This window comes from Thermobia domestica, chromosome 4, assembly GCF_964235325.1.
Source record: "Thermobia domestica chromosome 4, izTheDome1.hap1.1, whole genome shotgun sequence".
In the NCBI taxonomy this organism is placed as follows: Eukaryota; Metazoa; Arthropoda; class Insecta; order Zygentoma; family Lepismatidae; genus Thermobia; species Thermobia domestica.
In genome coordinates this window covers 247,949,418-247,966,381 of record NC_137457.1, presented here as the reverse complement: position 1 = coordinate 247,966,381, position 16,964 = coordinate 247,949,418, and the positions used below count along the sequence as shown (strand labels likewise).

The window sequence follows — 16,964 nt, the reverse complement described above, 5'->3', positions numbered from 1 at the left end:
TGGATGAGTTTTTAGATTCGTTGCCTTTCTAATCAAGGATCCCAAGTGAGAGTCCAAATGGAGGACAGTTTCTCGGTTGCAGAGTAATGGTTCGGATCCCACTTTCAGCTGTAGGTACCATCTTTTATAACCCTAACTAACTTACTTACTTTATGGCTTATGGAACTTGGAAGTTCAACACTGTGTTCACAAAAGCTCTTCACTGACTTCTATCCTTAGCCAACTGGATATATTTTCTACTTTGCATTCCGATTTCTGCAAGATCCGTCTTAATATTCTCCTCCCATCTGCGCCTAGCAAGTGAAGCAAGTATGTTTAAAAAAAAATAATAAAAAAAAAAAAAAAATAAAAATAAATAAATAAATAAACAAATACAAAAACTGTCGTTTTGATTTTCTGAGAAAAATGCTTTCAGTAACCTGAACCTTTCTCCTTAACTATGCCCACAGTACGCTGATGAGTATTTCTAACATTGCAATGTGTCTTTCAGACTAACTGATTGTCTAGCCACTTCTACTTTCGTATCCAGCGGCGTGTGCCGTTTCTTGTGATTTCCCCTGTATATCTCTTTCTTGTGATTTCCCCTGTATATCTCAGAAACGGTGCAGTATCACGTATATATTGATGTAGACTTGTTTGTTGCTTGTCCTTAGAGAAATCACGTGCTGTAGTTTGGACATATCTTAGCGAAACACCCTGTATATAAAAGCAAACTTCAAACTTTTGTATATGTGTTACATATGCAATAAGTTGGTGCAAGGAATCTCAGTGTAAACATTTAAAAATTAAAGTGTACTTAAGAAGATCGTTTAAACGATATCTCTAAAGGCGCTAGGAGCAAGTTTTAACTTTCAAGCCGTGAAAAGCACGTTGTCAGGAGGAAAAGGAAAATGATACTAGAGATATTCAAGCTGCGTTCAGAAATGTGTCATTGTTAGTCATTATTTATGTTTTGATTAAAAAGAAAAATAGGAAAAGAAGCAGGTCTGGAGAAAATAACTATAGAAAAACTAGACATAAGTGCTGGAAGCACAGGAAAAATAAGGAAGGAAAACATTGTAATGTAAAATAATGCACACTAAAGTGTAATATATATATAATTAGTGTATATGTATATTAGTGTGGATTTTATTTTTCTACTTCCGAATTTTATTGACTCTCATCCCCCGTAAAATGGTTCCATGTGAGGCCAAAGTAACCCATGAGAAAAATTAGCTGAATTGAATAATGTTAAATGGTGTCCCAAGCGACCTAAACGCATTTACAGTATGCAATATAGGTAAAGGTACCTTGTAAGTTTGGAACAGCTAGAGGTAGAACTGGATCTATTACTGTCTAGTACAAGCATGGCGGCCATCTTTTATTCAGATTCAAAACTTTTAATAGGAAGATCATGTGACATTGTTTTGGTGCACCACAGATAGATATCTGACGTTATTTCCAACTTACCTTTAATCACTTAATTATCATTACCTTCAAATATTTTGTTCATTTCTTACAATTGTTTTTCCAAATTTATAGACACTTTTGCCTCGTATAGTGTAAATGCATTCAAAACCGTTAGGTTTCTTGGGGCATCGTTTAATATTATTCAGTTGAGCTAATTTTTCTCATGGGCTACCTTGGTCTGGTATAAAAGCATTTTAGGATGTGAGACTCTATAAACTTTAAAGTCAAAAAATAATGGCTGTTTAGCTTATTGTAATGAAAATCTTAAGAAAAAGGATGTCATCTGTCTATCTAGATATATATAGTTACCCTTTGGCTAGCAGGGCGGGGACTTGACCCCTCCCGGCCACCAAATTTGCTCAGCCTACGCCCTCGCACCTCATATGTAAGTTGTTGGTTCCGTTTTTCGCACGCAAAATTAAGTTTAAAGCATTATACTTTGCGAAAAATTAAACTCCCTTCATCCTTAGAATACGCAACTCATGCCGGCCCAAGTGGTAACTAACTGTGTTCAAAAATTCTTTTCAAATGGTTCATCTTCTTTTCCTCTGACGATGAGACTGACAATCTGGAAGTTATTTTTATATATTTAGAAAAAAATAGAAATTGCCTCTGTTCTCTTGTTACAAGCGGAATTTCGGGAAACTATGGCGGAATTTTCGGAAACGCTGTGGCATATATCCATTTATTTTGAATAAGTTTATACTAAATTTCACATTCCTAACATGTCTCTAATCGTGAGGGATTCCAAGATTATGCCCATCTTACTAGAAACTGCAACTCCCACCTGGAGACACGAGGGCGCATGAGGTAGTGCTTACCTCTGGCGCGTGAGATCCATGGTTCGATCCCCTGTCAAATGAGTTTGTGGTGGACAACATCGTGCCCATGAGTCTTCTCGGAGTACTCCTGTTTCCTTCTATATCCTCCGTTATCCGTCTCTCTCAGCCTAAAAGGTATAATCATGGGACGTTAAACTGAAAGATTTCGTTTTCGCAGCTCTCACCCTACTTGCCGCTTTCTTTCTTTCCTTCTAAGAGATACGCCAAAAACACGCCTTTAATTATTTTCAATGAAGAGAATAAATGCCAAATTTCATGTATAATCATGAGGAATTTCGAAGTGTGGCCATCTTGTGACAGTTGTAAACCCCACTCCTTTTTCGTCTGTTCTAAGGAAAACTTCAAAAATCGTTGGAACACGTCTTTAATCATTTTAAACTATAAGCTTAAATACAAATTTTCACGTCTCTAACCTTGAGTAATTTTCAGGTGTGACCATCTTATGATAACAATTGTAACTCCCATTCTTTTTCTTTTACTTTTTTCCCTTGTAGGGAAAATAGCCAAAAACCTTAAACGCATGTGTAATTATTTTAAAGGAAAAGTGTAAATACCAAATTTCATATCTCTAGCCTCAAATGATTTTGAAATGGGTCATCTTTTTATAACAGTTGTAACCCCACCCTTATTTCTTCTCACGTCTTTTTCGTCCCGTCTTGGGAGAATATCAAAAAAATAAACACATGTCGAATTATTTTTGAACTTCATATACCAAATTTCGTGTCTCTACCCTTCAGGGATTCGGAAATTTGGACATTTTACTATAATAATTGCCACCTTCATTTCTTCCTCTTCCCCGTCGAATTTCCTAAAATCAATCCTTAGTCGTTCCTTGCACCACAAGTTCTGTGCACTGTGAAAGTTTCAAGTTTCTGATTTGAGCGGTTTGCCCTGGACGTTGGTCACTCAGTCACTCAGGACTTTTAGACATATTAGACAGCTCCCTATTTTCAGTACTATAGATCTATCATTAGTGAAGTTGCATGATTGCTTTCGATTCCATATTTCGACGGGGACCCAGCATAAGTAACACTGTTTTATGCGAAGTCCAATGTTTGTAATAGACCATTGGAACATATGGCTTGGCACGGACGCGTACCACTTTAATCACTGCTTCCGAAATGTCCAAGTCACGCGCCATTCTGGTCAGACGAAGCTGTGTTTCATGTGAGTGGATTTATAAATCGCCACAACTGCCATGACTGGGTCTCGAATACAGACGATTGTGGTGCTACAATTGAAAAATTACATTCACTGCTTTATGGATTTTGTGGTGTGGTATGGTATTCGTAATGATACTCTTCTTGGTGTGTACATTCTTCGTGAAACAATGATACGATGAGGTATGTGCAAATGATAGAAATTGCCGTTCATTCTTTTATTGCATTCTGAAACTATATGGACGGCGCGTTGATTTCACAAAAATAGCTTGGCAACTCGTTCTAAGCCATGTTATCGGATGTCGGGGAAATGTTGAATAGCCATCGCAAAGCCCAGAGTTGATCCCAGTGGGTTTCTTTCTGTGAGGGTACTTAGAAGAGAAAGTGTATGCCAGAAAACCGCGTAAGTTGGACAATTTGTAAGGAGTGGTTAGGGAGAAATGTGTGTGTGGAGCAAGGTATATGCTGCAACGGTGTACTACGAACGTAGGACTCCACTTGCAATAGTACATTATACAGTTGGAATCAACTATGTATCGTCATTGGTGACAGATCTATAGTCTACTAAAAGTAGTGACATAATTGTGAATCACCTTATATTTCTCTCTCTCTCTCTCTCTCTCTCTGTGTGTGTGTGTGTTATATATATAGGACTTGAAAAATCCATTCACCTGCTCGCCAGTGGCGAGCATTTTTTTACACTTGGCGATTAAAGTCCGATCAATCAAAAACGTGAATTCAAGAATAAATAACATGTCACGCATTTATTTATTTATTTATTTGTAAGAGAAATGCCAATATACAAGTAAAAATGTATTATTATGTTCTCTGTCGCAAAGTGAGTTTTGTTTATTTGTAAAAACACTGTGACTGCAAAATGGTCTGGCAAGCTTAGTAGATTTTTTCAAAAAAGTTTCTACCTAAATATGCACAAACATACAATGATATATACATTAAGTTAAAGGAAATTTTATGTAGAGCCCAAATCTACTCTCAGAAGTTATGTATCTTTACAACAATTGATGATATTCAACAAAATGTCTGGGAAAGGAAACACAAATCCGTCATGCTAAATGTTCATTTAATGGATGAGTCGATGTTGCTTTCAGTGGGGTCCGCACTCAATAAGGTAATGCACATTCCAAGCGTGCAGTATGGTTTCTGCTTCCTTGTTGTGTAGGTGCCCTGGGTTACGTAATTGTGTTGTTCTAGTAGTGTTACTTTTACTAACAAATTTGAAAATGATAGTTTTACCCATTAAATTATTGATATCGGACATCGACATCGGTAAAACGTGTGACATTACACCACAGAAAACCACTAGAATTAAAACATTAAGTGAGTGTGGCAAAACTAATGCTGAAATAGCTCGGATTATGCAACTGCATAAAAGTACAGTGGGTAGGCAGCTGGCCAAGATTCGGGAAGCAGGGTGCATAAAAAGTGGAAGAATTGGCAAATGTGGTCGAAAAATGAAATCCTCGCCTAGACAGAACAGTGCACTGCGACGGTTATGCAGACGTTACAGACAGGTTTGAGTCAGCAGCAAATCTTGCTAGAAGTTGGAGGGAAACATCTGGTGTCGACGTTTGTCTGCAAACAGTGAGAAACAGGTTAAAGTCAATGGGTTTGCGTTCAGATAGAGCTGTCAGGAAACCATATCTTACACCGGAACAACGTAAAAGATGTGTAGAGTGGGACAAAACTCACAAGGATTGGACAAGTGACCAGTGTCGCAAAGTTCTGTTTGGTGATAAGACGAAAACAACCATTTATGGCAATAATTCACGCGCTAGAGTTTATCGCATGACTGGTGAAGCACTTAATTCTGGGTGTACTGTAAAAACTTCCAGATACTCTACGAGTGCAATGATTTGAGGGTGTTGTTAATGCACAAACTTATGAACATATTCTTGAAACGACAATGATACTTGCAGGTAGAGTTTTATTCAACGTGGTTCCTTTATTTTTCAAGACGATTCTGCCCCCTGTCATTGTGCCAGAGTTACAAAAGAATATATGCTGTCCTTACGTCATGTTATCCAACTTTCTTGGCTTGGTAATTCTCTTGACTTAAACCCAATTGAAAATTTATGGAGTGTTTTGAAGGACAAGGTTTGTGCAAGACTTCCTACAACGAGAGCTGAGTTAATTCAAGCATTAACGACGTCTGGCAACACTGCATTTCAATAAAGACACTACAAAACTAAGTAAACTCTATGCCACAACGATGCAAAGATGTTATTACTAAGCGTGGACATCCAATCAAGCATTAGCTTGAGCCAAAATCAGTTGGGTACGCTTCACTTAACTTCACTTTACTAACGTCATATTTTGTTGAATATCATCAATTGTTGTGAAGATACGTAACTTCTGCGAGTAGATTTGGTTCTATATAAAATTTTCTTTAATTCGATGTGTATATCATTGTATGTTTGTGCATATTTAGGTAGAAACTTCTTTGATTTCCTTATAAATGCATAAAATTCCAAAGAGTTGCTATTATTTTTTTCATGACTAAACCAGGGTGGAAAAAATCATGGTTTAAAAAATCATTTTTATTGATTTTTTAAAATTTTAAATCAAATCTTTCTTCTCGTATAATACAAGTCGCGAACTGAAGAAGAACATTAGGAATTAGTATTAAATATTAATGATATCATTTAAATGAAAGTATTGACGTTGAATTTTGAATTAATTCCTAATCGTTAACCTATTTTAATCCCAAACAATGTTTCGTAAGCATTAAAGAAAAAAGTACAACAACGTTTATCTACGTGATTTTTTTCCACAAAAAAATACTGTTATTTCGTATGGGGATATTTCTAAAAGATTGGAACTGGCTTGCGGCACGAAATCATATAAAATACATAAATTTCGCCTAAAGTTGTAAAATCTTAAAAAAAAAAAAAAAAAAAAAAAAAAAAAAAAAAAGGAGAGGGGATCGGACCCCTCTAAACACGCCCCTATTATCTGGGAACAAACAGACTCGCGTACAAAAGTATTTTCGTTTGAAATGTCAATGGTGATTTCCCCGTTGAAATAGTTAACGATTTACAAACCCTATGCTACGAAGAGAAGAAAGCAGGATTCTCCCGGTACCCGTTCAAAATGGGATTTTCCCTCATGACACTCGTTTCCATACTGTGTTGTACATACATTTAAATCTCATTGTATTATGATTATTATCTTCTATAATCGAAATATCAGAACAGAAATGGGATTTTACTTATTTTTACTTTAAATTAATTTATTTCGGAATTCGATATAAATCAATGATTTTAATTTAAAAAGTCAAGTGATTTAAATCTTGATTTTCAAACTGATTGAAATCAATCCATCCTGATATAAACCTTTTTTTTTTATTTTGGTTTTTCGCGTATCAGTTTGTAAGCTTTGTATCACATTTTCTTCAGGGTAGGAAAATATTATTATATTTTACTCTTTTATGTGGATAGGAAATAAAAAAAAGATAAGTTATTTTGTTTACCAGAATCAATAACGGTAGTGAAAAGTAACAGAGAGAAAGTAATTTCAGTTGTATTTTTTTTTGTCTAAAACAGTGCTAACTTTGTCTAAGCTGATAGCTGAGTTTGAATTGTCCATATCGACTTTTCTAGTAAGTGCTGAATTCGTAACGTCGTCCCGAAACGAAGAATTGGAATTATGCAGAGTACGAAATGAATCTTCATTTTTAGGATGAAAACACAAGTTACTTTCACACAAATGTCCATATCCTAACTGATATTGTATCCAAACGCTACTGGGATCCAGTTCATTTCCCCGCTTCTGTAAAAGCTCTAAACTTAGGACAACTTTCCTTTCTCCAGTTTCACTCCAAACCAATAAGGGTGGCAAAAAGAACATTCCTAGACCAATTCTGTGTAACAACCAGGTGTCATTTATGAGCTACTTACCAGAGTGTGAAACAACTAAAAAGATAGAAGGGCAGAAAAGAGGACGCTTTTAAAGTTCCACGATTTTGCTAGTGATCTTGCTTTTGAAACGTGAAATGCGGTGTTATATTTCAAAATTTTATTAAGATGCTTTATTTCCAGATTAAATAAAATGTCGAAGTACAAAAAGTATCTTTGTTACCAATTCTGTCACCAGTCTCCAGTAAATTATATGGCGTCTACTTCGTAATGGGTTGGTTTGTGTTATTGAGAGTCTAAAATACACCTAAAGGGAGAAGCCTGGGTTTACACGCTATCGCTGAACGTTTACTAGTGTATGTGATATCGAAAGAGATCAAGTCTGTCTTGAAGAAAATACTATGATATACTGTTTATGCAAAAGTAGCTCACTTCGGTAATAAATCATAATCATAATTGTATCACATTTTACAATGTAATATTTCGTTTGCATCGCATTTTTATGATTTTGTGTCGTAAATTGCGATGCGATATATATACAAGATGTTTCAAAACAATACCGACATTTGGGAGGTGATTCCTGACACCAAGATAAGACAAAAAGTATAGACGAACCTGGGTCCATAAATACTTCCTTTCAGAATTATAGACTGCCGAGAACATGAAAAAATAAACTTTAAAGGTCCATAACTCCAAAACTGTGGGACCTACCGTCGTTGGGCCAAGACTTCACTTAAGAACTAGTACGTGCTCTATCCAAATATCCATGTTTCAGAATCCTGTGGTAGTTCGTGAGTACTTCCGCAACAATTTTTATGGAGGTAGTTGGTGAGTGCTTCAAATTATATGTCCGTAGCCAAACTGCCTTTATAAAAATTGTTGATACTGAAACATGTATTTTTGGATAGTGCACATATTAGATCTTAAGTGAAGTTTTGACCCGACTACGGTAGATCCCGTAGTTTTGGAGCTATGGACCTTTAAATTTCATCTTTTAGTATTCGGCAGCCTATAACTCCGAAAGAAAGCATTTGTGCACCCAAGTTGATCTATACTTTTCGTCTTATTTAATATCTTGGAGTCAGAAACCACCTCCCAAACGTTGTCGATATTGTCTCGAAACACCCTATATATATATATATATATATATATATATATATATATATATATATATATATATATATATATATATATATATGAAGAAAATCCTAATATTTTTCCGGTAGGAGTGAAGAAAGAATCTAGATGGCTGCCTGCAGAATTTGAATATAAGATCTACTCGAGTTTACGTACCTACTCTCTGGTCTAGAAGTTTCATTTTGATACAATATGGTACATACGATTTCGCTAAAGTACCTTAAATTTAAGGAATGTTTTTGTTGATATTACTACATGCGTTACTTTTCGTTGATATTTGTGTCTATTGTAAGAAACATCGTTGGTTTGCAAAACTTGCTCTTTTCCTTCTTTGCATTAACATGCTCAGCTGTATTAGTGTTGAGTTCAAAGTCTTGTTCAGCAGCGAGACTATATGAGACGTGGACCTACTGATTAACGTGGAATCCGAACCATATGAGCTCCCGCCCTGAATCGAACCCGGGTCTTCCACACCAAAGGCGCGTACGCTAACCGTTTAGCCACAGAGGAGCTCAAATTAAGAAATATTAGTATCTCACCTTTTTGTTGCATTATATTATCTTGATTACTTCTATATACTAATTGACTTTTTAACATTTACAGATTAGTGATCCTTATCGATGGTTGGAAGATCCAGACGCAGAGGAGACTCGGAAGTATGTTGACGAGCAGAATGCTGTTACACAGCCATATCTCGAAAAGTGTGCTGTTCGGGAAGACATCAAGTCCCGTTTAACGGAGTTATGGAATTATCCAAAATACTCGTGTCCATTCAGAGAAGGCAACCGCTATTTCTTCTACAAAAATTCTGGTCTTCAGAACCAAAGGTATTTGAATTTCTTTTGTACAAGTTATACTTGTTTAGTTCAGTGCAATTAGACCAAAAAAGGGCAAAACCAAGTTCAAAAAGACAAGCCGAAACTTTTTCTAAAATGATCATTATACTCTGTTTGATAACTCAGAGAAAGCCCCAAAAAATCCCGCGTCGGGTTCGGTCACTATGGCCGCCATATTGGATAACCTATCTCCAACACCAAAAGTTTTCGTGGAGACCTAGCATTCACTTTAACTGACCATAATACAGGTTGTAAACACAGCAGAGATATAAACCATACCTCGTTGAAAATATATTTAATTAGTTGTTCTTATTGTATGAAAAAAGATTAAATTTACGTTTTCCTGAAAGGGTAAAAAAGGGAAATTCTACAAAATTTCTCAGAACAGAAGTGAAAAATTGAGTTTTGCGATTTTTATTACAACGTTGTAGGGAGCAGAAACATAAAATATGTACAAAATTATTGCCTACACCCTAATTAAATTATTGGTTACACCCTAAAAGCTGGGATTTTGTAGATTCATATAATGCATTAAATTCTCTCTTGATCCATATTGTAAGATTTTCATCTGTGCGTATATTGTCCCTGCATGTAGGAAGAGTCGGAAGAAATTAACATGTATCCGCAGGCATTGGTTAATTCTTTAGTCAGAAAGTTAATCCAATTCCCAGGTTGAGACTTTCTACTGATTGTAATATTGATTAAATTTTTAAATAGCGCATACTAATTCATCCACTTAGTCATCATCATCCTGTGGAAGGCAATGGTAAACCGCCGTGGGTTTACTTTGCCCTAGGACCTGCATTCAGGCAGAACACTACATCGTCATTATCGTCAAATCAGGTAATGATCCTGCAAACTAGAATCTATTTTACTAAAACAAGAATTCCCGAAGTTTGTAAAACAAAGCTACCAAGACAATGTGAGAAGTCTTGGTGCGGAATTTGGAATAACCTTACAGTTGAATAGGCTTTGATGAAAGCTATAGAAAGTAGTGGTAGCCTTACCTGAGGAAGAGGAATTTTGCTTCAACTATTACTACATGGGTTCATTCCATGCGTGCATATTCAAGAATAGTGGAAGCTGTGGAGAAATCCACTGATGTTATCTCTGCCTCCCCCTGACAACATGTTGACTTGCGAGAGTCTCGTCAAACTCGTGACGCCGAAGATGTTTCTGTTTCATCAACTTGCTCCGAGAACGTAAACCATTCGAGAGATCATCCCGACTTACATCAATATCTACTGATTTGCTAGTTGATGAAAATGTAAATTGTGATAAAGCATTAGGAGTTAGACTTGCTGTGATGAAGAAGATTGAGGGAAAGTAATTCAGTGAAATTCATCTGAAACACAAGTTAAGTGTGAAGTCTTCGGGCAGCTTAACAAGATCAGTAACTGTGTGTAGTGAAGCAATCTATGTAAACCCAAACTAGCTTCTGCGCTGCATGGTATACAGTTAGCTCTGAAGAGCAGTTATCTGAGATCTTCGAATATGAACTATCTGCGTATCCTCTCTCCTTATTTGATGGAGGTCTAATGCAGAAAGGTACAAAATCATCGACAATAGCCGTTTTGTTCTGAACTTCGCCGCAGAAAACAACAAGTAGTGCCGCAAAAGGGGGTGTATCCTACATAGTTGATGGTGGATATCTCTTTCATCGTGTTGTATGGCAGTGTCCAGCCACGTCAGCAATATACTACGTACGTTGTTACACCTTACGGAAAAAACTCTCGTCGTTTTTGATGGAAATAACGAAAGTATAAAAACAAAAGATGAGGAGCATCTGCAGACGTGCAGGAAAGACTTGCCACGTAGACATAGAATTAGAAAATAATATTACTGTTACTGTAGGACAGACTGAATTTCTCCTAAATCACAGCAACAAAATGAGATTCAGCCATCTTTGGAGTAAGTATTTCCAGGATGCAAGGTACTCCAGGCCAAGGCAGGATGTGGTGATTGCAACCATGGCTATTACAGAGGCCAAGAAAGGCCTTGTGAGTTATTTTGATTGGTGAAGACAAACATTCATTAGTTCTTCTAGTTGCCCTTGCTCCACAAGATACTTTGAAAATGATGATGCCAGGAACGAAGACTTGCCCAGACAAAATTCACCATATTGGAACTATTCAGGACTATATAGGTGATATGAAGGACTTTCTTATAATTGTACACAGCTTCACAGGATGCTATTCAGTTTCGTCAATTTATCGAAAAGGCAAAATCTCTGCTTACAAAATGTTAGAGTAATAAGGAACCTAGAGGGAAACTAAGTATTTTCAATAATTCCCGAGTATCAGCCGAAGCTGTGGCTTAAGCTAGTGAATCTTTCTTTGTGTCACTGTATGAGTCAGAAGATATCAGGAACTTGTACATTTTATGTCACCAACTGTATGAGAAAACAATTGCCAAACAGCCTATACTTTTGCAGTTTAACTTAGTTGTACTTCCTCCTACCACAGGAGCCGCTCGTGAGCAGTCACTCCGAGACTTTTGTCAAGTGCAGCAATGGCGTGGTGTTAACATGGACACTTTACGCTAGGGTTTGAAGATAGTCAATAGTTATCTACGTCCCATACCACCAACTTCGAAGTCCGCTGCTCCTGAGGACTTACTACATCAGATCTCCTATTCCTGCACCGACAACTGAAGGGTAAGGGAAAAAAAGAAGGAATGTCACAAAATTGCAGTTTTGAAAAAACGGCGTTTTAATATTGAAAACCGCGTACACAATGAAGGGTTAGTCAAATCTTTTGCCCCCTTTTTACGTGAACATTTCTACATGTACGCATGCATGGCATATATAGTCAAATGGTACTAAGAGTCACCAACAGATAGGACAAAGCATCCATTAAAACATGCACATGGATATTCCTTATTTCTTCCCCTTATCCTTCAACTGTGAAGGAAGTTCTGAGTGCCGGAGAGGGTATGTTAAAATCTTAATCATGTGTATGTATTGCGTATGACATGGACGTACCAACAGGATAGAAGATGAAGTGGAAGTGGATGGAGATTTGCTAGTTCCCGAAAAGGATATCGAAGAAGAGACATTCCAAAATCCAGACATCCTCTTCTGGAATAGATTCAAGTAAACGTAAGTTACTTTCAAATTAAAATTATCTAAGTTTGAAACCTTTACATAATAAAGAATTACTTTTTAGGCCTTTTCCTGGCTCAAATATTACGAATTTTTTACGTTACTAGATATGATTCTTTTCAACAATTTTGTGTACATGTCAAATTTCTCCGACTAATCTGGCTTGCCAAGAATAGATCATTTTTTCAAAAATCCGTCAAATTTTGGAATATTTCCGTTTTTCTCTTCCTAAAAACATTCAACATCGGGGTTTGTAACAAATATTGAAGCTTTTTCAAATGCCTATCCATTGATAACCTCACTCAAAACTTGTGGATGCACAGGTGAAAATTTTACAATATTTCGACAAGAGGGAATTTAACGCATTATATGAATCTAAGTTTAAAATCCCAGCTTTAGAAGGTGTTAATAGTGTGTATTTTTAACGTTTTACTGAGAAAGGTTTAGCCAACAATTACACATATTTTATGTTTCTTCTTCCTACAATAAAAATAATATGTTTCTTCTTGTAATAGGGATCAAAAAATAAAAAAAAATCACTTCTGTTCTGAGCAAGTTTGTGGAATTTCCATTTTTTCGCCTCTAGGGAAAGTGAATATTTCCTCAATTTTCGTACAATAACAACTAGTTAAATATCTTTTCAATGAGGTATAGTTTGTATTTCTGCTGTGTTGACAATCTATATTATAGTCAGTTAAAGTGAATGCTAGCTCATCACGAAAACTTTTGGCGTTGGAAATAGGCTACCCAATATGCAGGGCATAGTGACCAAACCTGACGCGGGATATTTTGGTATTTCCTCTTGAGTTACTACATGTAAATAGAGTATCATGATCATTTTAGAGACGGTTTCGGCTTTTTTTTTTTTTTTTTTTTTTTTTTTTTTTTTTTTTTTTTGCCTCCCTACAATGTTCTACTAAAAATCCCAAAACTCAATGTTACACTTCTGTTTTGAGGAAGTTTGTAGAATTTCCCATTCTTTCTCTTTCGGGAAAATGTCCTCAATTTTTACACAATAAGAGCAACTAATTAAGTATCTTGTGAATGAGGTATGATTTATATCTCTGTGTTTACAGCCTGTATTATAGTTTGTTAAAGTAAATGCTGTGGTTTTCACGAAAACTTTCGGCGTTTCAAATAGGCTATTCAATATGGCGTTCATAGTGACCAAACCCGACGCGGGATTTTTTGGGACTTTCTCTGAGTTATCGAATAGAGTATCATGATCATTTTAGAAAAGGTTTCGGCTTTTTTATGTCCGGGTTCAAGCCTAATTGTACTATACTATTTAGCTACTTACGGAGTGATGGTTAGACTTTGCGAACTTTCTTTAGTCTATCGATCTCTTTATGCCCTTCTCTTTCTCGTTTTGTTATTCATTCTTTCATATACACGCCATTGCTCTTGCGCTAGACAAATAGAGTACTATTTTCGTACATGTTACCTATTCATACTCGTTTGCATAATATCTCTCTTCGTAACAATTCCTCTCCTCCCTAATTTCACCAATATTGATAGTTATTTTGGGAAATTCAAAGATTTCGTTTTGGGAGTTCTGTGTAAAGTTAATACTTACAAGTTAAATATTCAAACATTCCTTTCCTGTTTGTATTTTTACAACATACAGTATATTCAATTATACTTTCGATGTTAAAAAATTCATAATTTTTCCGTATAAGGTATTATCGTCCCTTTAAGTTCTTCATGATTTTGTTAAGCTAAATTATATGACTATGGTCTTAGATGTCACAATACTAAATTCAATAATTTAGGTGTTCCATTACAGACAAGTCAAAAATAAATTACTTACGTCCTCCATGGTAGATAACACAAAAATGAAATCTTGTGAAAATTGCTTTTGTGTATGATGTCAGTTTTCTCGGGAACTGTTTTTCAGTACCAGTTCTTTTTGTGCTACTTGATTTCTTATATAATCATCTTCGAAAGTTGTTTGCTTGGAAAATTTAAAGGAAACAGAATCATTCGAGAAAACAGTAAACTTGAGTATCACTTGTTGTACATGCGCTCATTCACTTCTAGAAATTTTGTTCCTACTGTGGAAATTTCAGTCGAGAATTCCATTGTTTTGTTCTGCAAGTACTTCTGAAAGGATGATGAAACATGAAATATTGTGGCCGTCACTTTAAACGACTTCCTATGAATTTTATATTGAAATAAAACTCTTAGATTTTTCTGATGGCATAATTAGCGTCACGAAAGCTGAACTGAAAATACAAGTTACGTGTGTACAGATACAAGTAGCTTATTTTTAATAGCAACTCATCCCATAAGTAATGTCGTTTTTTCCATGACTGCTGCACTGATACCACCTGACGAACAAATAGTAGAGTAGACGGCACGTGTCATAGCTATGTCATATAGGACACTTCATTGTGCAACAGTATCTAGAAGGCGAACTGTCTACTCCACGTTTTGGAATTACAGTGTCGGAGGACCACATACAGTATGTTGTGCTACATGAATTTTACCAGGGTTATTCGGCCAGCGCAGCGACACGACAGCGGCACGACATTAATGCTATATGGTAAGATTGCTGTGTATGTACGGAGGTGCCCGAGGAAGTTCCAGAGGTTTCGGTCTGGAAGCATAGCTATGCAGCTAGACAACGATGCCCTGCGAGCAGCAGTGGAAGCAAATCCAATGTAAATTGTTAAAGAACTGGCCAGCGAATTCCATGTCTCATTCGACCGTTCATCGTCATCTGTAGAATCTTGGGTACGTGTCGAAACGTGGTAAATAAATACCGCCATGAATTAAAACCTCTACAAAAGCAGCAAGGAGTGGATATATCAGACATTTCTGAAAAAAATGGTGACAGAGATGAAAAATGGATTCTCTATCTTAACATTACATGCTAACGTGAATAGGTGTCTAAAGGGGGAAAGGGGAGACCGCAAGAACTGTGGCAGAATATGACCTGTAGCTCTGCAAAGTGACATTGAGTGTTTGGTGGAATATCCGTAGGATAAATCATTTTGAGCTCTTGCTACCAGGCCGGTATTTACATATTGTGCGCCCTTGTGCTCTAAATAATCCCCCCCCCCTCCCGACACACACACACACACAAACTTATGTCTCAAACAAGGAAACAAGCCGTGATTTTGCAAACATACCCGCTCGTGTTGAGTAGCACTTTAGGTATTACGATTACAAAAGTTATAACTTAATTTAAATGGCTTAAGTCTCTCAATGATGATTATGATGTGGTGTTCTGCCCAAAGTAGGGACTATGGTGGACGTCACTGTGAGACACCAATAATTATTGCTGATAACTGTTAAGAAAAACAATTGTTACAGTATTCACTATCAATAATGTTTAATAGGATCTATTTTAATAATACAATAAGCTGTCTGTCTGTAGCGATTTTCAACTCGAGAACCATAATAGATAGAAACATGAAATTTTAATGTGTTTTAAAGGTTTCAGATAAATGATCCAAATGAACTGTTTCAGGTATCTAGGTCACCGAGCTGAGGTATGGGGGTGCAAAGTCCCCATAACAATAACATGGGGGCATTTTAAAAATAGTTGAAAACGACCAATATTAGAGTTGAGTGCATAGTTTTTGGGATCGTTGAGATGAATAGTGACGGTTTTAATCCAATTGAACTTCAAGGTCATACTCCACTCTTCAGGAAGGGGGCAAGATTTTAAAAGTAATTGACAACGACAAATATTAGTGTTGAACTCATAGCTTTTGGAGATCGTTGAGCTTAACGGTATCAGTTTTCATGATGTTCAAGTTCATCCTCACCCCTTCGGGTAAGGGTGGGAGAAGATGAATTGTTAAAAATAATCAGATAAGCTGCTAATTAGTAACTACGGTAATTAAGAGCGAATTAAATACATTGCCATATTTTCTCGCGCTTACGCGGGATTCTGCGAGTTGCTAGTTTTAAATATTACTTTATTGTAAATCTTAAAAAAATCCAAAATTTTGCCGCCCTGTGCTCGAGCACAGAATAGCACTTACCTAAATATGGGCCTGCTTGCCACGTAATACAGGGTCTACTGTTGGCATGTCGAATGCCTATGGACTGATTGTTGGAGAAACGTCCTGCTCTGGTTCATCGCAAGGATGTGCTCATTCACGGTTATAACGCGCGCCCACGTATGGCAAGAAAAACCTTTGTTAAAGTATAGGAGTGTGGCTAAGAGAAAATCCCCCACAGAGACATTTTCACCAGATCATACACCAACAGACTACTGTCTTTTTCACAACCTACTAAACAATTTTTCCGGGGAAACACTGCGAGGGAGGTTGACTTACGATGAACAGTGACACAGTTCTTTGCACCAAAACCGATGACTTATTTCAGTGGGGGATTCAACAACTGATTGACAGATGGCAGTATGTTGTGGTGGAGTCCGATGGTGACTATTTTCCTGACTAACAGTAGTGTTCCAGGTAAATTATCGTTATTTTCCTCATGGCACAAAAATACGAATATATCCACTGAAAGTTAAAATCTATGAAAAAGAAGTGCTTTTACTGCTGTGGATAAGTTCAGTGGAAAAGGCTTATATTTATTATTTATAT

General features: G+C 36.5%; 1 protein-coding gene across 1 annotated transcript in view; it reads left to right on the top strand.

Annotated features, from left to right (window-relative positions):
• LOC145683959 (prolyl endopeptidase) overlaps positions 1-16,964 on the top strand; it is a 113,549-nt gene that overhangs the window by 12,035 nt on the left and 84,550 nt on the right. The window contains exon 3 of the mRNA XM_081755677.1: positions 9,067-9,290. Coding sequence (XP_081611803.1) covers positions 9,067-9,290 — 224 coding nt within the window. The remainder of the gene's footprint in view (positions 1-9,066; positions 9,291-16,964) is intronic.